The sequence below is a fragment of the Stylophora pistillata genome, chromosome 6 (genome assembly GCF_964205215.1).
Source record: "Stylophora pistillata chromosome 6, jaStyPist1.2, whole genome shotgun sequence".
Taxonomy (NCBI): Eukaryota; Metazoa; Cnidaria; class Anthozoa; order Scleractinia; family Pocilloporidae; genus Stylophora; species Stylophora pistillata.
The window spans coordinates 10858664-10882173 of record NC_142524.1 but is presented as its reverse complement, the minus strand read 5'-3'; the positions used below and the strand labels follow the sequence as shown (position 1 = coordinate 10882173).

General features: G+C 37.7%; 1 protein-coding gene and 1 long non-coding RNA gene across 2 annotated transcripts in view; one reads left to right on the top strand and one right to left on the bottom strand.

The window, feature by feature from the left end:
- Positions 1-23510, top strand: part of LOC111339307 (uncharacterized) — a 35213-nt gene that overhangs the window by 3787 nt on the left and 7916 nt on the right. Inside the window, exons 3-24 of the mRNA XM_088725777.1 lie at positions 940-1079; positions 1636-1828; positions 3589-3684; positions 6570-6671; positions 7663-7762; positions 7961-8000; positions 8488-8734; positions 9568-9616; positions 10667-10785; positions 11403-11498; positions 12112-12269; positions 13330-13417; positions 13664-13800; positions 14876-15029; positions 15889-15932; positions 16023-16083; positions 16834-16885; positions 17546-17667; positions 18593-20576; positions 21752-21931; positions 22962-23071; positions 23245-23307. Coding sequence (XP_088581903.1) covers positions 940-1079; positions 1636-1828; positions 3589-3684; positions 6570-6671; positions 7663-7762; positions 7961-8000; positions 8488-8734; positions 9568-9616; positions 10667-10785; positions 11403-11498; positions 12112-12269; positions 13330-13417; positions 13664-13800; positions 14876-15029; positions 15889-15932; positions 16023-16083; positions 16834-16885; positions 17546-17667; positions 18593-20576; positions 21752-21931; positions 22962-23071; positions 23245-23307 — 4335 coding nt within the window. The remainder of the gene's footprint in view (positions 1-939; positions 1080-1635; positions 1829-3588; positions 3685-6569; positions 6672-7662; positions 7763-7960; positions 8001-8487; positions 8735-9567; positions 9617-10666; positions 10786-11402; positions 11499-12111; positions 12270-13329; positions 13418-13663; positions 13801-14875; positions 15030-15888; positions 15933-16022; positions 16084-16833; positions 16886-17545; positions 17668-18592; positions 20577-21751; positions 21932-22961; positions 23072-23244; positions 23308-23510) is intronic.
- LOC148728218 (uncharacterized) lies at positions 11626-21846 on the bottom strand. The gene is made up of 2 exons (XR_015988947.1): positions 21718-21846; positions 11626-12866 (listed from the first exon to the last, which is right to left on the bottom strand). It is a non-coding gene; the product is annotated as an uncharacterized LOC148728218 (long non-coding RNA).

The window sequence follows — 23510 nt, the reverse complement described above, 5'->3', positions numbered from 1 at the left end:
ACGATCTTAAGAAACTTTCCAACACTTCAAAACGTAATTCTTTTCCTTCGCATATTATTGAAAGAACTTTCAAGCGGTATCTTGATGGGTCCTCCTCTTAAAATAGCCGGAACATTGATGACAATAATACACGTTACTTTAAACTCCCTTTTGTCGGCTATTATTCTAAAATAGTGAACCTCAAACTCTGACAACTCACTAAGCGCTTTTATAAATCGGAACTAAATATCAAACTAGTTTTCACTTCTTTTAAAATTAAAAACATGTTCAGTGTTAAAGATCGTACTCCTGATGCTCTAAAATCCATGGTAGTCTATCGATTTTCTTGTGCGGGATGTAATTCTCGTTATATCGGTGAAACTAGTCGCCACTTCTACTAGGACAAAGGAGCACACGGCAAGCGATAAAAACTCACATATTTTTAAGCATTTCAACACCTCTCCTTCTTGTAAGAACAAATACTCCCTTTCTTGCTTCAGTATTCTGGATTCTGCTAACAACTCAATTGATTTAAAACTCAAAGAAGCTTTTTATATAAATATGATCAAACCTGAACTTAACAAAACAATTACAGCATTATAACACTTTTCTAGCATTTTAGTTCACACCTTTGATGTTTGGTGTCATGTTGTAATTAGTACCCACTTTTGTATTACATCACACTGTAAATATTTTATTCATGTACTTGATTGTCTGTTATGTAATTACTCATGTTCTGTTACTCATTGATTGAAGATGGCATAAGCATGCCGAAACATGTCTCTCAAAACATTTGTCTATTTCTTACAAGAATATTATATACTGATGTTATGGTATAAAGGGTTAAACCATAATTTCAGTAGGAATGGATTCACTCTTCAATGTGAACACCGTTGCACATAAGAGTTTTTTTCAAGGGTTATTTGATTAACACACTACATGTGCCAATGTGCTTTGCAGTGTCGCAAGGACTTCTTGTCTGGAACAGTAGGAAGATTTGACAATCCTAAAGATTTTGCAATGTTGGTCATTTACGAAATCATCTACCGAGCAAAACAACCAAGATCACCAGTGCACCCTAAAGTTGTGGTTGAAAATCCGTAAGTAATTTTTTATATTCATCCACAAATAACTTGACATATAGGGTTTGATTAGAGTACATCTCACTTAAAATAAAATTCCATTTGAAAGGAATGTTCTCTGACACCAAATCAGCAGCAAGAGGGACTAGCTTCTTTTTCCAAGGATATGAAATACTACTGCATATTTCAGGGGATTTCCTCTCTCCAAGTAACATTATTTTATTTTTATCATTTTATTGGTGGTCCAAGGTTCCTTTTCAAGAAGAGGATGGACCCAAAGCATTAATTGAAACCTATATTAAATCCATAACTTGTTCTTGAATTTTTAGAAATTTTAATAAGTTTCCTTGATAAAAGTTGAAAGTTTAATTATCTCACAATCTAGTACTTTAAAATAAATTATTTTTTTCATGCAGATATGTAAGTGACCTCAAAAAGAAGTTACCATACAAAATGGTGTAAATTCTTCAGACAGGCTATTAAGATTTCTTTGATGCATATTAAACTTTAAATTTTGTTTAATTTTTTCAAAAAATACCTTCTTACTAACATTTAATTTATTAATGATTGTCAGGTCTCGTTATCGTATTAAATCATTACTTCAGAGAGGGATATTTGAGGAATACTCCCTGAAAGAAACACAGTCTTTCCTTAAAGAGAATCTGGAAAACTATGAGTCTCTCAGAGCAACCCAGCTCAAGATAGAGTATATCCGCACACTGGAAAAGGCTGAAGACTTTTTTGTACACAAGTTGTCTTTTGAAAAGGTTTGTAATGCAATTTTTTGTGAATTAATGTGTGATCAGATGCAATTGAGGTTGATTGAGTAAAATCACACCATCGCATTCTATCAGAAGCCCTGTACATGGTTGAATTACATTTTTTGCTTATAAGCAGGGCTTCTGATAGAATGCGATGGTGTGATTTTACTTAATCAACCTCAGTTGCATCTGATCACACATTAATTCACAAAAAATTGCATATTCATAGAAAATTGCAAAAATTCCACACTTCATCTTAAAAAATATCTCTTATTTACTTGTCGTTTTGACAGGATTTACCTTCAAAACACACTTTCCATCAACGTGTGGTTTTAAGATTGGACATGTCTAGCCAAGGTCTGGGTTGGATAACTTGACCCAGACCTTGGCCACACATCCAATGTGGCATCCTGGTTGAAGCACACATGCTAAAAATGGTTAAAATAGCAAAATATCAAAACAAGTTTAATACAAAGACATAGAGGATGGCTTTCATGTCTTCCTAAGAGTGAAAAGGATGTTTTTGTCTTTAAAACTTAATAAAACAAGCTTAAAATAGCTCAGAAAAAATCTCACGATGTGCACAAAAATCGCATTAATCACCAATTTTTATCACACAATTCACACAATTTACAGTTTTTTATCACACCTTATCAGAAGACTTGCATATGGGTGATAACCACCAAAGTAAAACCAGTGTTCTGATTAGTGAATTCATTGTCCACCATTTGCCCATATGCTATGCACTCAATATGCAAGAGTCACTCTCAGCTATCACCTCGCACCACTCTTACACTTCTTTCATGCCTAGCAACCTCCCACGTGCATCCACAACTCAGTAGTGTATATTTGTGTCGTTTACCATTTGATATACTGAAATCTAAGGCAGATGTGGACAATATTTTTGAGATGTTTTCAAAATGAATAGAAGTTTGATGATAATTGCTATTAACTACTCTTTGATAAAAGACCCTCCCAGATCTTACCATGTTTATAAAGAGTTTTATGATTGTAAGAAGCAGTTAGAACACAACTTTGTTTAGGGGGCAATAAGGGTTCTATGTCGGGATAGCTTTGATCTGCAATTTCATCTTTAATTAAAATGTACTGTTTGATGCAATAATGTGTCAACTGTATAACCCTTTTGCCCTCTAAGAGTGATTAGCACCTAATTTCTCCTTACAATATTAAATGTAACCCCTTAATCAAACATAAAGGTCAGGAGAAGAAAGGAAATGATCAGCAACTTAAGACTGACTTAGCTTACTTGACTTGACTTATTAGCCTTTTGTTCCCCTGAGGAACATAGGGCCGTAACAACACTCCTCCAACACACTCAGTTTTGTGCGGTCCTCTTCAGCTGTGCCCATGTTGTTCCTATGGCCTTTACCTCTGCGCCAGTGCTCCTGCGCCAAGTCTGTTTCAGTCTACCTACTATTCGCTTTCCTTGTGGATTCCAGTCAAGGGCTTGCTTGGTGACGTTTGAGGGGGATTTCCGGAGTGTGTGGCCAATCCCCCCATTTCCTTTTTTCTGATCTCCACTTTGATGGGGTCAAAGCTTTGGCCAGTCTTGTCCCAGAGGTCGGCTTTGGAAAAGACTGAAGCTCTTTATTGTTAAACAAAATTAATTCTCCCGGGTCAAATGTTATCATGTAATGACCTCTGAGAACAACAACTGGCTTGAATGATTTTCTTCCATTAAACTTTACAAGCTGTGTTAAGCCTGAAAGTTGAATTAATGGTCACATATACATTTCTCTTCATAGATTTACCAGGGTGAGAATGGAAGCAGTCATAGAAAGTTTGAAGTTCAGATCAGTGCGTTTGGAATTAAGAAGAGGAGAAAAGACATTGAAAACAGTGTAAGTCTCATTTGAACATTTCATATGAAAACAACATCAAGCAATTAATGATCAAACATTGTCCTTCTTGGTAAACAATTTGTCTTGTTTCAAATCTGTGCTCTTGTCAGAATCAACAAGTGGCTGATGGATTTGGTTGTCAAAATCTGTTGTACCCTGTTTTTAAATTCCTTGAACTGATTGACATGTAACTTTTCCTTTCACTTTCTATATTTCATCTTGCAGACAGGTAATGGCAACAGACAAGCTTATCAGCTATTAGGGTGCAATGTTGATATGACACCATATTTTCCTGTTTAATTTACAAGGAAATCTAAGGGAGTTAGAGGGGGAGTTACTCATATGACCTTCATAAGTCAAAAGCTTAAAGTGCCCCTGAGATCAAAATTTTCATACATCATTTTTTTTTTTATTTGCACATTTAGCGTGTCTCCATCAACCCTGCCAAATTCTAATGTAATCCGAGCGCTAGATGTATTTTTTTTTGGGCTGTTAAATTCGCAATTTCGTGTCCGCCATTATTTGACCATGTTCCGAAAGTTGATCGCAGGACTCAGAGGAAGTGACATTAAAGGCTCAACAGGAAAATCTCACATGGCAAAATGTCAAGCAAATATAACAGAGTGCTTTCCTCTATTCTTACGAAAACATAATTATGCAAAAATGACGGGAAATCGATGCATAATTCAAGACTGTAGCAATCGTGCAACCGTACTAATGGTATTTCTCTGCATCGAAGCCTTGCAAATAGGACAGAGCTATTTGTGCGAACCCACCGGGCAAACTCAATCCTACAGGAATATTTGTGTTCTGCTCTGAACACTTCTCAGAATACTGTTTTGAGAGATCTGTGCACCCCCAAGGATCTAGGCAAAGAATTCTTCCGGGTTCAGTGCTTGCCATTCAAAAATAAGGACAAGAAAACCGTTCTCAGTGTAATCTTGACGAAAGGGAAGTCTGTGGACCTCTACTTGTTTTGTCACCTTTACATGTGTGCTGACCAATATCTGCCTTCAACAACTCTCTGGTGGAATACCTTACACAAAGGAAAGTGCTCATTGTAAATAAAAACAATAAAATAGCCAAATCAAGGAATGAGATTTCTGACCTCAAAGAACTCACTTTAAAACAAGAGAGACGTAAAATATAAATGTGTTCTGTCTCTAAAAAAGCTGGCTTTAACATCAGTGAAAACAGAACAAACAGCTGAAGACACAGAGCGTAGAACACTTTAAAATGTAGGCTTGTAGCCAAGGAAATGGAGAAAAATGAAAAAATTTTAAAAAATCTCTCAAAACTATCAACCATCTGACAGCCAAGTCAGCATGCCATCAAGGGTCTCAAATTCATCCCAACACCCATGACAAACGAATGTAAAATCAGGCCAACTCTCGTGAGATTTATTCACAAGACGAATGTGCCTCCAATACACCTTTCACAGACAAAACAAAGAATCACTTCTGTTTCATATCAAAGTGACCCAACAGTTCAGTCTTCTATTACCCTTCAGAGCTACCTGGAAAATTGTCATAACACAACTTGCAGACTGTATCTAAGCCAAAAAAATACTTTGTAACGCAATGAGGTCACAGCTCTAAAAGAGGTGAAAAAACTCTGCTTTGAAACCTCACTGAAGCAACTCAACAACAGTCATCACGTATAAGACAAACGATAGAAGAGGCCAAAATGCAACTCGACAACAGAGTTCACTTCAAACCTCCTTAAGCAGAGATGTATAGTAAAAAACACACAGGAAAGGGTTAATGAGGTCTTTGACCAATTGCATCGGGGCAAACACATTGATGGCTTAACTTAGAAATGGCTTTCACAGACTCCCAGTATCGGCCTTGATACACAATCAGCCATTGCTGAAATCAGTTTCTAGATATCGTTTGATCATTTCTTACAAACTAAGAGGGAAAATCCCATACAACAAGCAAAAATACAATTTGAAGGCGATAAAGTGCGTAACCACAAAAGCCACATGGGGAGTCGGTGCCGTTCAGTCTACCTTTATTCTCATGACAAAAACTCATCGTTTGCTGACGCAAACTATCCTCAGAGGCTTTAGATGATTTCTGGGACAATTCATCGTCAGAGAAAGTCAACACTTTACGACTGACAACGAAACAGTTCTCAAAAAAGTAACGTGATTTTCTGTGCAGCGAACAAAGAGAGTTGTAACAAAGCAAAGCATAGGTTTGTTGAGTCTTTGACATCATGATGGCATTTTCTGCTGTACGATCGTGGGCTCAGCTGGAACATGTTTTCAGGAATGGCAGACGATTTTTGGACGACTTTTAAGCAGTAAAAATTGGTCATCTAAGGCTTGGTTTGAGTTTTTAATGAGGAAAAGAGTTTTAACTTTACCCAATACAACATTCTGTAAACAAATTAGCCCAAAAAAAATTGGTCAATTTTTGTCTCAGGGGCAGTTTAAAGGGATTTATACTTCTGGCTTTAAGACAGGAGTGGTTAGCTTGTGGTTCTTTGGCTCTGCTATAGCACAGTCCCCTAAACTGAGGTTTTTTCATTCCAACTAGGAACATTTGTTTTACAATAATCAGTTAATTTGTTATGAAACAGAACAAAATGAATTCTTATTCACTATTCTCCTTTTTCATGCAGTACCTAGAAAAAATTTACTGCCTGTGGTATTTTTTGTTACCTACTAAATTGCATGGGGTTGTTAAAAATTCAGCAGGAAAAGGATTGCTCTGACTACCAGCTTGAAAATTTCCTTTACCTGTCTTGCTTTGAAATAAGGGAGATCCAAACACTGGTCTAGGTATTAGATTCTAATTGATTGAAACTATGTTGCTGTGATGGTGGGCTGGTGAAACACTTCAAATAGTTGGTTCTAAGTTGGTTGTATTCCATTTCAGCATCTCGAGGGTATAGTGGAAAAGTTTTTTGAAGTAACAGAAATACAATTCGACCACATGACAAACCTCGTTAAAATATTTCGAAAGGATGATCATCCAGAGGTAATTGGTATTAATTTAACATTGTAAACACAGCATATCAGCCCTTTAACTCCCAGAAGTGATTAACATACAACTTCTCCCTGTGATATCCACACATTACCCAGCAAACAGGTAATGAGAATACTCAAACATATCAAGTAGAAGTTTTTATTTTGATCAAACACCAATTTCTCATAATTAATCGATGGGATAATGTGTAGCAGCTAGAGGGGAGAATTAGCAATCAGATCTCTGAGTTAAAGGGTTGAGATGTAGTCTCTCTTAATTAAAACAGTCTAATGCATTTCTGTTTGAAAAATCCATCTTAATTAGTCTTGAAGTAATTGAAACCACCTTAATTTTTCTGGTTGGCTCTAGTGGGGGGGGGGGGGGGAGGGATAGGGGGTGGACAGGGACCCTGCTGCCACTTCCTAGTGAAACAGAAAAACTTTCTTCTCTGACTAATATCTCACCCTCCTTGCGACACCCTTCCAATAACTGCAGATTATATTTCAATGGCAAGTTTCCTGCAGCCCTAAGACTGATAATCAGATTTTCAGTTGTTCTGGAAAAGAGCTCTAGAAGAATAAAATAATGCCCCAGAGCTCCAGAGGATATAAACTAATGAAGTTGCTAGAACTTCAGAAATCAAGCTTTCTATCACTCGATGATGTGTAATGCTGCAGTTTGTGACCTTCTGGCTCTCACTGTGTAGTATTTGTAGGTATGCTGTTTGTGAATGGGGACAATTTTAATGGGCCCCCCTACCTCTCAAAACATTTTTGCAATGTTTTTTCATGCTGTCTGTCTATGGAGTTTTATGTAAAAAGTTTAAACTTTATTAAGTATTACCTTTGAAATGTGGCATTTGCAAGTCACTAGTCTTCGAACATTGGCTTGCCCAGATCTCACTATGACTTTTACCCCGAGCATTTGCTTTGTTGTCTCCCTCGGCCAAATATTTCTACCCACAGCCTTGTAATTGGCATGTATGGTTCTTAAACAATTTCAGATTTTGACAGCAAGTTCCACCAATGACGCTTACTCCCTAATCACTCTCATTGGGGGATATTACAGACTCATGGTGAACCAGTACAAGCTGCTTCTACATGGTTAGTAATTTTCTGACTGGAGGAATAAGATCATTTGGGTATTTATAATGGTATTGTTCCAAATCCTTACATCTTGAATTATTTTTTAGTAACTACTGATGTTTATGCAGGGATTGAACTCTTGGAAATTAAAGCAAACTTAAAAAAACATTCATTGTAGTGATAGTTTTTGTTTATTTTTGTTTGTTTGTTTTCTAGGCGCTAAGAGCTTAAATGCTACACTTCATGGACCTATCACGTAAGTGTATGTCATGCACCTTTAATTTAATATTAGAAAAGATACCCAAAAACAACAAGTTTCTCTCTACAGGGCATTTATGATTTGAATATTACTCATTAGATGTTGTATTGTAGTTCTTGAGTTTTGGTTAGTTTTTGGGCCATGCTATTATTAAGTTTTGTTCTCGTAACCCATGAACACCCTGCTGATGTGATAATTTTTTTAGTTAAAGGCTGACATTGCGAAAGAAACTGTTTGGGGCTGCGTCGGTGGGGGTAACGAAATAATTTGGATATATCAACAAAGTTGAAATGGTAAATTGGCCACCGTAACGATTACAAAAGCTGACGTTTTGAGCGTTAGCCCTTCGTCGGAGCAAATGACAAAGGGCTAACGCTCGAAACATCAGCTTTTGTAATCATTACGGTGGCCAATTTACCATTTCAACTTTGTTGATATATCCAAACTTTTTTAGTTGTTAATTACAAACAACTCGTCATTTCAGGCGCGACAAAGCCACAAACCTGCTTCTGAGGGGAACAGTAGAAGGAGAAACCAAAGATGGCTTTTTCCTGCTACGGAAGGGTAGAGATGCCCATGACACCTTCATACTCTCCGTCTGTGTAGCAGAGAAAGTCAGGCATTATGTTATCAAATTCAGTGCTGACACTGGAATGTATTACCATGAAAGTGACCCAAGCAAAGGATTTTCAGATTTAATGGGACTTGTAGAACATTACAGACTCTCTGCAGTGAGTTCAATATTTTTATTTCTACTAGCAAAATAAGTCTTTGACCCCCAAAAATTCTCCCAGTCAGCAGTTTAGGAAATATATAGAGAACAGTATCAGAGATGCCAACCTGCCAACCTCTGGAGATCTCAAATCTGGAGATTTTTTTTCTGAGCAGCACCCTCCCCCAACTGAATTTGCCAATGCGATCCCCCCAGAAAATCTTTTTTTTTTACTTGGACCTCTTACATCTCCCTTTCTTCTCCCCCCCCCCCCCCCCCCCCCATGATTGAGATTCAGACTATGGACCTTCAAGTATCAGTGAGCATGCCGAGCAATTTCACGGGGAAAATACGGATTTATTTGTTTTGGACTTCAATTGGTTGCATACCCATCCAATCAGACTCTCGCTTTCATAGGAGTAACAAAGAAGAAACTCTCTTCTTTTTGTTTGCAATGAACAATGTGCGTCATGCGAGAATTAACCGATAGTGAAGCCAGAAACCATAATACAAGCACAAGAAGCCAGATAATTTTGGAATTCTGGAACACATGGAGCTTGAATTGTACTAGTTTTCTTTTTTGTGGGCAACTGATCCAAACTTCCTTTTATCTGGAACTTTTGGTCACCCATACAGGAGAGCGGGAGATTGACTCTGTATCCAGGAGACTCCCAGATCATCCAGGAGAGTTGGCAAATATGCAGTATAGAGAATAATTTCTTCTCATGTTAGAGTGTAAAAGTTTAACAGAGGAATCAGCACAGAGAATTATAAATTTAATCTGCTGTGTTGAAAATCCCAAAGTTCAAATTAATTAAAGAATACTTATTTTTGATTTACATTCCACCCCAGGATGGACTTCCTGTTTGTTTGAAGCAGATGCTTCCACCAAATTCCACAGGTGATGTTTTTGATTATTACTGACAACAACAAAGGATATTTTTGCGAAATTTTGATAACAAAGGATAATGTTCTGGATTAAGATTGGAGGTATTGAATTGTTGTCTTACATATAAAGGTACATGAAGTCTCCACAAACTTACTTGCTTACTCATCAACTTTGAAACTCTTTACGGTGGCCAATTCACATTATCAGCTCAGTTGATAAGACTAAAACTACCTTCAAGTTGTTACTAACAATTAGTCAGTAAAACAAGGAACAAATTAAGGTACATGCATTTAAGTGATGTGTTGTTGATTTGGAAGTTTCCAAAATTCTAAAACTTTTCTCCCAGACCAATAATTAAATTATTTGAATTCTCAGTTTTAACTTTATAAACTTTAAAAATGGTGATCCTTGAAAGTTGTTATAGAAAGTGGTGAAATTGTAGACTTCAGTTATACACATGCACGTGCAACCATATTGTAGAGGGTCCCCTATGCTAAGTGAAGCATGGTTGAGCAATTTTTTTTTTCTTGTGAAAGGTGATTTGACTTTTTTTCTTGTTCGCAAATAGTGATTGAAGATAAGATCTTTCCATGTCCACATGAACAAATTTTTTCATTTAAACTTGACCCGTGAATCGAGAACTGATCAGAATTAAATGTGATTTGTGAACCATTTTGTTTTGCATGATGAATTTCCAGCTATTTTATGGTTTTAGCAATGTAGTTATTCTCAAACAGCCGTGGTCAGGTTTTGACCATGGTTTTGACAGGAGATGGACTTGATATGGATCGACAAGTAATAAAACAGACCATTAAATAAACAAATAAGTGAGACATTGTCACCTTTTGTTGTGTTAGACTTGTCTTGACCAGCAAAAGTAAAAATCGTAATTCAATGTAATTGCCTCAAATTTTGCGTGAATGTGAAAGTGTTATGAATATTATTTGTGACACATAAAAAGGCCAAATATTTTTATGTGACTGGGCTTTGCAAAAGGGTGTAGGAGACCCTCATCGTGATCTTTATAGCATTAGTGGCTTCAATTGTTTATTTTTCTATTAGGTTTTGCGGCATTGCTTGACCGACAGATTTTGACACCTGCTATACCAGAATTTCGTCTTCTTGATTCTTCTTACCAACTACAAGGCTTGAACTTGGATGAAGAAACATATTCTCTATTGGTAAAACACTGCAAGCTAAAATCAATTGATAATTTCACTACCTCTACCAGTCACGTCTAGATAAAAACCCTTGAACATGTTCAGTCTTGCTTCATAATTTCACATAATTTATCCAATGGCATTTATTAAAAGAAAAGGCTGATAAAAAGTGTAGGGGTTCTTGTGCATACTTCTCCTTCAAATTTCATCTGATTCATCATAATTTTGTTATAGTTTTTCTCATCATCATCATCATCATCATCACCAGGGCTCGACACTAACTTTTCAACTTACTAGCCAAGTGGGTAGTAACATCTTAGATGTTTTCAGATGGTATGACAATTTCAGTCTGTTTACTTATAGCCAAACTGGCTAGTGAAAATTGAAAACCACTAACCAAAACTGAATTTCTACTAGTCTATGGTTAGTGGGCTACCATTAGTGTTGAGCCCTGATCACTATTATCATGAAAATCGTTTAACACCTCTGCAGGATAGCTTTCTATGAAAATAAGCAATCCACTTCAAGTATTCGCCGTGTGGAAAGCACAAGTTAATCAACCTGATTTCTAGCCTTAACATTTCATATCATGATGCTAACATACTTGGATTAAAACCTTTAATTTGTGTACTTAACAGGGTGAATTTGGTGAAGTAAGGAAGGGCTACTTGGACTGTGGTGACGAACATGTCGCAGTGGTTTCAAGAGCACTGATCAAACCTCGAGGAAAGAATGTAAGCTACTTTTGAAAAATCTATCATAATGACTGTTAAGCAGGACTTAATTAGTCAATGTATAACATAATTTCTAAAACTACACTTTGTCTGCTTTCTCTTTTGACAATTAAACTTCAACAACAACAACAACAACAACAACAACTTTATTTGTACCCAACATAAAAAATACTGATAAAAATAATGGTAAATTTACAAGAATATAAAGGAGTACTAGCTGCTCCAAATAACCATAGGGGCTAGAATGAAAGGGCAGCTATACTCTGGTGATTTATGTAATGTATTTATTTGGGTCAGATATAACACACACAACGCACACGTGCGTGCACACACACACACACACACACACACACACACACACACACACACACACACACTCGCACTCATTCATCATACAAAACAAGGTCAAGGAAGCAAAGGAAGGTCAAGGAAGCAAAGAACTGGAAAGCAGATTTAATTGCTAACTTAGAACAGACTCCCCTCTTATAGTATCACAATTAGGAGCCAACCACGCCTAAAAGAGATACTATTTGTGATATCCATGATAAAAATTAATTTTATTAGAAAACCAAATGGAATGACCCGTGATGAGTCTATCATTTTATCTCCCCAGAAAATAATAAACTTCAAAGAGTTTATGGCAAAGTTCACCGAGCTGAAAAACACATACCTGACTATGTTTTATGGTATAGAAGAAACTGAAAAAGCCTTGATCTTTGTATTTGAATATGCAGCAGAAGGTCCCCTTGATCAATATGTTAAGAATGAAAGGTAAATTGTATTGTCAATTGAAAAGTAATGGTCAGTGCATAACTGTAATCACCAGAATTAATTTTGCTACCTTCACCCCAGTTATACCTCTCTTTGAGTGTGACTATATTTATGAACTCTTAATATTCACTGGCTTGATCCTCTCATGGGCAGAACAAGATCACTATCTCTATCTCAATCCCATCTTCATTATAACCCTTTTACCTCTCCACCCCCTCCACCCCTCCTTTTGTCCTCACCTTAAGCAAGGGAGTGTCAGAAAATCAGCCTCTTGAGAGGGGAGATAGAGAGGGGCAAGTCCTATATGAACCATTTCATACCACGTCTGCTGTAAGACCAAGCATTCCCTCTCTTTAAAGCTCATCATTGTGCAGTCATACATAACATAAGGGAGAAATGCGTGTTTCTTCCTGGTGCTATTTCCTCTGGATGCAATGCATGTTTTTGAGATTAAGTTACCGAGACTTCTGACCTCTTTGCCTTAAATTTGCCTGAATTTCAAGATTGGCTGATTGGCTGATTGTGATCACTCTGTCTGATGGGGTCAAAGCTGCACCAGGCTGTAGAGCATATGGTCTTATAGTTAGTTCCAATTAACTAGAGACATAAAAGAAAAAAAAAAGCATTTGAAGCCTCTGTGGGCAAAAATAGAAGCATTGTGTTTTGCAAAGTTCTGAAGAGAAATTTACAAATTACAATTTTAAAGTACATTTTTAATAAGGATCCTTGAGGTTTTAAGAGAAGTAAAACCACTCAGAAAGCATTCTTCTCTTATTGATCTAGATGGCTGTCATACAGAGTGAGATTATAATGCTATTTAATTCTTATCAGACTCTTAATTAATACATTATATCAGCCTTGCTATAATAAAAAAGATAAAAGTTTCAGTAATATTAAAGTTAGTTATTATAACAACAAACATGACCAGACAGAAATCACACACACTGTAAGTACCTTCCATTGTCTCTCACAAATCCTTTGGATTTAAGGCAACAGGAGTTACTTACCATGCACATGGTTTCCATCCTGTCATGGAATTTTATTTCAAAATTTTTTGCAGCAATAAAGAAGAAAATGGAATGACGATAGCCAGGCTCATTTCCTATTTAATGCAGATTGCAGAGGGGATGATGTTCCTACACAGCAAGGTAGTCAAGCTCAGCCTATCACAGTAGCCTCATGGATAATTCCAAATTTAAAGTTGTTTTTAGCCAAATTATAAGTCACAAGAGTGTAATATATTATGGTCATCTACATTTAAAAACACAAGAAAGCAGTTGGATTTTTTTTTTTTTTTTTTTCATTTTACTTCACTCAGTGAGTATTTCTGTCCCTTAATTTTCTCGTGGCATTGTTCTTCCTTATATATCTTCTAACTTATTTCTTGATCACAGGATTGTGTTCATGGTAGATTGTGTGCACACAATGTATTAGTGTTTGACTCAGATTGTGTCAAGCTCAGTGATTTCTACCTCATACAACTTCACAAGAATGGTCACAGCTTCTCTCATGAGTCCCAAAGAGGACACAGGTGAGAGGCTAAAGTATGTGATATATAGCTAGGTTCTCTCTTGACCCTTTAATCCATAGGAGTCACTGGCTTTTAATTTCTACTAACAGTATCACCACTGAACAAAAGAGTAATGTCATGAGAATCAAGGAAATTGTTAGCTGGGTTCCCTGTTTTTTGTTTTCCCCACCTTTTTTGGTCACATGACCTCAGTTGCTAGTGAATGTTCTGTGTACCAAAATCATTTTGGTCAACTGCTTGGTAGTTGTGTTTGTCATTTGTATATTTCCTTTGGTTTTGGGTATTCACTCGAGTAACGAAGTCAGAGAAGCACTTAACAAAAGCATTAAAGAGGAATTTGGTCTTTACAGACTGAAATGATCGCCAACTCAAGAAGTTCTTGATTGGTGAACAATTTCTCCATTTTAGTATGGTACCATTATAGGAAATGTACAGAGCACAGTGTAAAGAATATGCATACTCAAGGCTATGCTCTTAGAAAAATTGAAGGGAGCCCACGCCAGAGCCCTGAAACTGTGAAATCCAGAGTGTCCAGCATATACTTTATATTAAAAAACTAAGATTCCTGAGTCACCCAAGAGCAAAAGAAAGGCGCCAAGGCGGTGGGTGCTGCTAGACCACATCCCTGTATGATGTGAGGGTGTATAAGGGTTAATGATTAAGATTGGCAAATACCTCATTATTACAAAAGAAATCACCAAATACTACATACAGAGTCTAAAGTTGATGTCATACTGAAACCACAGTAACTGTTACATTATGAGCAAATAACATGGCAATAACAACAACTAGTAAGAATTTGTTAATGAACATTGAGTTGAGTAATTTTGACTTAAGATAAAATAAAGCTGTTTGAGGTCCTGTTTCAGCCTATTTCTAAAACAATCCAAAACTAAATAAGGCTTGGGAAATGGTGGAGGACTTTGGGGGGTAGTGTTAAAAAACTGCATCCCACATGTTTGGAGAAAACTGCCATGCTGCAAGTTGAGATTTAAATTTCCAAAAATATTGCAAAAAAAATTGTCCTACACTATACTTTAACTGTAGTGCTTGAACTCCAACATGTCTTCAACAGTTACTGCTGGTGGTCACCTCAGGCTCTGCTAAACAACGAATTCAGCAAGGAAAGTGACATCTGGTCATTTGGAGTCACAGTCTGGGAATTGTTTGCAATGAAGAGGCCTTATCATTCTTCTTTCACTGGGGACATTGTGTTGTCTCTTGAAGAGGTATATAAAATGTTTTTCTTTGAAGGTATTTTTGAGCCTCTGGTGACATTATTAAGTGAAGTACATTGCCGCAAGTCTAAATATTGCTGCAACAAAGTAAAGGTCTGTGTAATAGAGGTTCACAAATAAAACTTTTACTGTGTTTTTCATGACATGGCTATTCTACATGAAATGTTACCCCATCATTGAATCACTCCCCTTCTCAGCCCCCTCCCCCTATCCCCTCCCCCTATCCCCTACCCCTATCCCCTCCCCCTACCCCCTCCCCCTATCCCCTCCCCCTATCCCCTCCCCCTACCCCTATCCCCTCCCCCTACCCCCTCCCTCTTCAAGCAGTGTTGGTTAACAATTTATAATTAAACAGAGGCAGCAGAACACTTTGAAGTGTGGGTGGGGTTCAAGGGGGGACTCATCCTGCATACAAGTGTATACCTTTTTATCTCCATTTGAACACAAGGCTGAACACAAGCCTCCATTGAAAAAAGGTCATACTACATATCATTTTGCCAAGCACAGTCCTGATGAAACAATTTGAAAAGATTAGGAGATCAAATATTTTGCCACACTATTTTAAAACTGTACTAGCGATATTGTCAGCAATGAAGAGTGGGGAGGGGGGAAAACCCCTCCAAAGTTTTGCTTGGGGATCAAGGTCACCCCCCCCCCCCCTGCTGCTCTGTCACCTATGTTTGGTGCAAAAGGCACTGTTTGAAGAAATTTCTTGTCAGTAATATACTGAAAGTCAAGACATTTCCAAGTGAAGGAACACATAATTTGGAGATGCTTATATGTCTAAGAGTCACTTAGTGCTTGTAAATCTAACACTGCTTCACATTGTCCAATCAATATCCCTTGACAGGTGAGGATTCGATATATGGAAGGACGTTATCTCAATCCAAGCAGGTAAGGAAAGTTTCCGTTGCAAGAAGTTCTTTTGCTAATAAATATTCATGAAATAACATAATATGCTGTTGCCTAAAAATTATGTTTCAGACCAAACTGTCCATCAAGTGTGGCAAGTCTAATTAAAAGATGCTTTGCTCCCAAACCAGAGGTTGGCATGTGTTTTGTTTTAAATACTTTTTCTTGTTGATTTTTAATTTTTTCGTTGAATAGAAAGTATAGTTCTCATCCTATCTTGTAAGGAAGAGCAAATGGTCTAAACATCAGCTTTGGAAACTCTTTATTATGGTGGCCAATTTACATTATTTTATTTATCAACTCACTTGATCATGATAGATAATGGTAATTGAACTGAGTGGAGTGCAATTTGGGCTGAAATCATAGGTGTGATTTCAAAATCAAATGAGTCAGGCTGTGCGCTCGTTCAATTTGAAATCACAAGACTGTATGATTTCTGACCAAAATTGCATGACATGGGGTTCAATTACCACTTTATTAGATCCATTTTGAAATCACCCAAATACAGGACTTGGTCAATTCAAATATTTTACTGATGTAGTACTGAGCCGATTTTTAAATAAAAGCAGAACCAGAAATGCTTTTACATCTTATTTTGTATGCAAAACAGAAAGACTTTGATGTCATGTGTCAAAAACTCAGTCAAGCATAGATTGATGTGATTTAGAGCAAAAAATGGTGCGATTTGTGAATAAATCAAACCAATTAGAGCCAATCAGATTGCAGGGACCACCAGTGATTTCAAAATGGTTGTAGTAAAACAATTATTGTATTGTAGTAAAACAATTTTATTGTATGAAACATACTCAATGTGGTATTCAAAGGCATTCATTGTTACCTATTTAATTATTACTATTTTAATTAACTGCCTTACACCCCACAGGACAGATTGTCTTTCAGGGATTTGGTGACAGAGCTTCGCTCACCAGAATTAAGTGAGTCCAATCAAGTTTTCCAACTTTCACCACTGATTTTGGTCCAGTCTGTTTCTCTGGCATCTAATCCTACTAAGTTTGTCTTTGATTTAAGATGGCTTACTACAAAAATTCTCACAAAAGAAGTTGCTATCAGTCAAAGGCTATAAGAGGGATGTTGTTAGGAATGTTTGACACCTTAATGGACATGTGTGGTGTCTAAGTGATGACAATGGGGGTGGGGGGGGGGGGCAACTTTAAAAAAATTGTCCAGATTTGCTATGAATTAAAAATGAGAAATAGGCTTTTTCTTATCAGGTGTGGTTGCCACATGCATCATTTTATTCATTTGGCAGTTTAATTTCATAGATTGTGGTTTTTCCTATTTTCTGTTTTCTATTAAATAGTGATGAACTTCCAAGATTGGTGTAATTGAATTCATGCTCTAACAAATGGGGTAGCTGGCAGATCACAGTAAATTGGCATATTGAACTAGTTCTTGATGTCCTTCATTTGTCAAACAAGTAGTACTTGGTAGTTGTCAGATGTGGACAAAGTGAAATACGCTCAGGAAAACAGAGTTTTCTGTTGTTAAATATACAAAGAGTTATTGTCTATTCATGTGAGAGTACACCAAAACCAAAAAAAAGTGACTTTAACAGAAATTTATTTTGTTCCTAGTGTCTGATGATGAAGCTTCTGAGATCCTCCTTCACCCTGATCACATGGAGGTGGAAGATTGGGAGGTTCTGCCATCTTCTGAGAATGCGCTGGAATTACTGACCATGCAGACAGACTCTCAGGTAATCTTAAGCCACAAGGATCTTTTCTTCACCTTGGTACATCCTCCACAGGTTGAAGAACCATTTATTTCATTTAATTAAATGTGAACAAATTTTTGTATGGAAAACAAAGAACCCTCTAAAATTTGCCTAGCTCCCAACATGTTGCTTTGTAGTGTATTAGGTAGGTAAGGTAAAGTCTGGAGTTTATTCAGGTTTCCATAACATGAAGTGACGAGGAGCATCACTATTTCCTCTTGGATGGGATGTCAGTCCATGGCAAAGTTACTCTCCCAGCATTCCATCAGTCTTCCCTGATAATTGCTGGTACCCATATATACTGCATTGGAGAAAGGCACTGTGAAAGTAGTTTGTCAAAGAAAACAGCACAATGACCTTGTCAGGTCTCGCACTCTTATCTCTCGGCCCAGAGTGCAGTGCACTGATCATTCAAGCAACATGTCTTCCAGTTCATTATGTAGTGATGTCAAACTGGTCTGGTATGCATGAATTTTGAAGTCTGAAATAGTGTACTCTGTGATACCAATTTCCCACACTGTGCATAGCTGGGGTGTTAGCATGAAAATGTGCCATTTAACAAAAATTGAATGTTTACCTTAACAACTTGCAACCTTTGAGATCCTTGTGGCTCAAAACTGATTGGGAAAGAATCATAAACTTTTTTTTATTCCAAACAATTTCATGGGTGGGTCTAATTTATATTTAACCTCTGTTTGGTCAGTAAGTATTTGTATTTGGTGTTTCATTCGTACTATCAATTGCAGCCATTCATCATGCCAGTTTTTCAAAGTCATAAGTTGACAGGCAACAATAACATGCTCCTTTTCAGCAAACAATAAGGCAAGTCCACAATGTTCCAAATCAGTTGCCAACAGTGTGTGGGAGGTCCTAATTTGCTAATGTGGTGTCATCTCTTGTCCTTTAGGTCTCCAATGTGGACTATGCTTGCCTTCCTTGCACTGAAGGTGGTGAAATGTCACTCAATGATGACTACAGCACCACTGCTGGTATTTCACTAATTAACAGCTTGTCCCTCTTTGACAATGCAAGTTCAAGGAAGAGGAGTCTCTCAAAGACCTTTTCCTTTCCTAGTTTGACAACTGAAAATGAGTATGAAAGTTCTTCATCCAGGGTGCAAGGGAATCTAGATGTTATGAGACAACGAAGCAGCACTGGAGTTAGTTCTTGTCCTCCATCTCTCCAGACTAGCAATGAAGGATCGCTGGAAAGAATTGGACAACAGATGGAACCCACTGAGACACAAGAAGACATAAGATATGTTTCAGATCCCTTGGCTGCATTGCCACAAACAAACCAACAGACAGTTCTTGTGTTCAGGAATAATAATATAGAAGACCCTACTGAATCACAGTCAGAAGAGACAACTAGTAGTGATAATTACAGTAATGATGACGAAATGGCTGGAGCTGAGGCTGAGGCAATGCAGTCCTTAGGGAAACACTTCTTTGGACTAGACCTTGATGAGCACCTCTGTTCATCAGTAGTGGATACAGAATTTGGAATGTTGTCTGTCATTCCTGATGCTGATGTTGATCAAGGTGATGAAGAAGATGTTGAGCAGTTATCCACAGTTGGTTCATCTACATCCACCAGTCTTGAAACTGCTGCAAATGATGGCTCAGTTACTAAGGTTGTCCAGCCTACATATCATACAGAAGAGCAACATGGGAAATATAGAGCTGGGTCATATGTTACTCTTGCTAATGGAACAAGTGGATCACCACCACCACAAGATAAACTCAAAGGTTCAGCCACAATGCAACTTGCATCAACAGGCCACGTAGAAAATGAAGTTGGTTTTTCTCCTGTTCAAGCCACATTTCTCCCATCTCCTATTAGTAACATAACAGCAACAAGTGAAATGACCCAGACTACCAAACATCAAAATGTAATGGAGATTGATGATTCTCCGTATCAGAGCCACCTGACAATAAGACAGAATCAACAGCAGAAGTTTCCAAATGAACTCTTGTCACAATTGTCTAGCAGCGATGGTCTTCCAGAAGGAAGCGAATGTTCTGATGATAGAGGTAGTGGACTTATCACAACTCCTTGTATATCAGCAGATGCATTTTTAGCCTCCTTTACTAGAAATGTTCAAAACGAGACTGGATCATTTGCTGATGAGCTGTTGTCAGAAACTGATGATTGCTCACTTGAGGAAGGGTCCTCCCCCCTAATTACTGACCTACAAGAGGAAAGTGACATCAACAGTGCAGATTTTTCTGCAGAACGGAGCCTGGGTAAATTTTATCCAAAACACACTGTAGGATTAAATAAAGATAGCATATTGTATCAGTCATGTGAAGACAAGGACCTTTCCCCTCCAGATTCCCAGTTCTGTGCTGGTACAGAACCTGAAGATTTTAAAAGCTCTTTGTGTGTGATTGCTAACACTCAAGAAGAGAAAGAAAACAAGCAAGAAGAGAGAACTAGGACTCTAACAAAGAGAGGGTTTAGTGGGTGTGGTCCAGATCTCGTAACGTCTGCTAATTCATTGGCCTCAGCAACTAAGTCAGCATGCTTTCTTCTGCCAGAGATGATGGAAACACAATTTAAGGAAGAAAGTGGGGGGGAAGATGAAGACAGTGAAGATGAAGACATTGAAGATACTTTGTCACATCCATGTCCATTTGACAACCCTCTCTTGGTGTTTGACCAGGCACAAGAACATCTGGAACTGAAGGAATTTGCATTGAACAATCTTTCTAAAGAACAGGATAAAACATCTGAGTTCCTTGATTTCAAGGAAGACCACTTTGTGGGCCAGATTGATGAAGCAGGGATGGAAGACACTTGTTCACTTAATGATAATCGGGAAGCAGAAGGTGGTTTTGAAGAAAGTGTTTCAGAAAATCATGATTACAAGAAAGAGAGTGACCTCAAAGGTATATGAAACCTTAAGACCTATATTTTACAATGATCAATTTCCAAGTTTCTAGAGCCCTTTGATGCCCACCACAACACCACCAAGCTCAATACTAATTTTTTTCTGCCCATTTCAGTTAACTCTTTGACTCCTATGGATAACTAGTATCCAAGTCTCCTTGCAAAATCTACCTTGAATAGGAGCATCAATACATCAATCAACTTGAAGTTTTGACGATCCCCCCCCCCCCCCTTGGATAATCCACTGGGAATTTGAATGTTTTAAGATTGTGCAGTACCAGATTTGATGGTCAATTTTTTTTGGAGAAGGCAAAACAAGTGACCATGACCTTCTACACATTTGCCAAGCTTTAAAATCGAAATCTAGACCTTTTCTTCAAAGCCAATCACTCTCAAAAGCTAAAGTTAACAAGTGTTTACCTTTCAAAATCTCTGTATTAAAGATATAAAACTTGTACTATTCCCCTGAAAAGACTCAACACCTCCAGTTCAAATTCCCAACCCCAGCCAGCAGGCAAGATTCAAATTTCCCACCTGCACACAGATGACGATCAAATGCCCATGAGTTGCCGGGGGGGAGGGGATGTTGAAGCTTTGAACTGATTGGCAAGAATAAAGGAAATGATCTCTTACTAAAGAAACTCTTGATTGTGAAACAAATTCTCCTTGTCAGCACCTTAAGAAATGTGTTGAGAACAGTATGGAGAATATAAAACCTGATTTTAGGGTGTTAAGGGATATTAAAGTCTGGTCATCTCTCTGTTTTTGTATTGAAATTTTTAGAATACTCATATGACCATTGTTTCTTGTCATATATTTTAAAGCTAGGAAAATTGTTTTCCCTTTGCAAAGCTGTGGTCTAGCAGTGCCCAGTACTGGCCCCTGGCACCTTACTTTTGTTCCTGGGTGACTCAGGAATTTTAGTTTTTTCATAAAAAGCATATGCTGGGCACCCTGGATTTCACAGTTTCAGAGCACTGGGCTCCATTCAATTTTCCTCAGGGCACAGTCGTGCTTTTGTGGTAATTTTACCTATATGCTGGGCACCCTGGATTTAACAGTTTTAGAACACTGGGCTTCATTCAATTTTCCTTAGAGCACAGTCTTGCTTTTGTGTTAATTTTACCTGCACCCTCTTACCATATATCTTTTTATCCGATCCACCTTTCAACAGGAGGAATCCCAAGACATCATGATGGGAGTATAGAAGAACATCTAAGAAGACCTGTAAATCCAAGTTACAAAGTTCTGGCAGAAGAGTTGCCGGAGCCATTGGATTCATTCAGCCACTCTTCATCATCTGATGGAATCTGGCCCTCCTGCAGTAACAAGGGACCTAGAAGATCAATAATTGGTATGCAGTCTTGCAGTCAATTCCTGTTATTTTATGTAAATATATCTTATTAACCAAGCATGAGGGCCGTACTGGGAGAATATCGGCCCGAGGTCTTGACAGTACGGACCGAGCTGTACGAAAAAGACCAAGGGCCAATATTCTTCCAGTACGGTCCTGAGCAAGCTTGGTTAATAAGAGATTTATTATACGACTGAAGTTCAAAGGGACACAAGTGCGGTGTCATTCGGGACCATTCGGGACCATTCGGGACAGTGCACGGTCCAATACTGAGAGAATATTGACCAACAATAGAGCATTTTGATTGGTTGATTTTAGTTATTGGCCCTCTGACTGCCTGAGTCGTGTAATAATAATAATTTATTTACCAAGGGTGACACACTACCGTTAAGAACTGTTCAAATTTTGGCCCTCCCCTAAGATGTAAAATTGATTTATAAATATTAAAAAGGTTAAAGCAGCTAAAATGGTAAAAATGATAATTCATTCGCGTCCATAAAAATTGAAACCTAATCCAAAACACACTTCAAAATATTTGTTGTGGGAGACATGTTGGCCTTAAATGATTAGGGCACTGAACTCTGGTTTGTGAGGTAGAGGTTCAAGGCCTGGCCTGGTGGGTGTGTTTTGTTCTTGAGCAAAATGCTTTACTCTCTCTGTGACAACACCTCTCTCCACCCAGGAATGTAAATGGGTGCTGGTGAATTCTTGAGGAAGCCTGATTAAATGCCGTGGGGGAAACCTTGCAAGGGACTGGCATCTCATTAAGGGGGGAGTAGTGATACTTCAATTCATCTGGAGTGGATAAGCTACGTCTGTGTGGGTCACTTCGCTTCAGTATGGACTGTATAATTGTTTTAAAAGAATTGTGTCATTATTAGTGTGGCAAGAATAATGAAACAGACTGTCAGTGAAAAGCACCATCATGATCATAATAAAATGGTCAGGCAAGTCTGCACAACTCATACACGCTGAAAGTTCAAGAGAATATAATTTGAAAAGTGTTTTTTTTTTTTTACCTTTAATCAAGGCTCAACTTCATCCTGTGCAGAGGAACTACCAACTTTGGATACAAACAAGATTCCCTCTGAGCTTTTAATTCCATATGAAGACTTGGTTTGGCATGAACCTCTTGGTCGGGTAAATTGCCTTTTATTTCCCTTTCCTCATGATGTTATTGTTGCTTTTGTTTTTCGGTTCTTCACAAGGGTGGAATAGAAAATTTATCTTGTCTTTCAAAAATCTCTGAACATCAACTGTAAGAATTATTTGTCACTGGCTAACATCTCTTGCTTTGTTACCAACAAACACAGGGTCAGTTTGGTGAAGTAAGGAAGGCAAGCATTGTATCCTCAAATCAGATGGGAACTCCCAAGGTAATTTCAACAATGGTCATCTCAGCAATGTTGTCAAAGCATCATTAACTAACTATAAATTAAACTTGTTATATGTCAAAAACCCTTACCACTCATTTAATTTGTTAATCACACAATATTTAATGCTTGATTATATGACACAATTAAAACATATATTATTTGGTATCACTTAAGTTGATTGTGGAGGTGTGGTGGCCTCATGG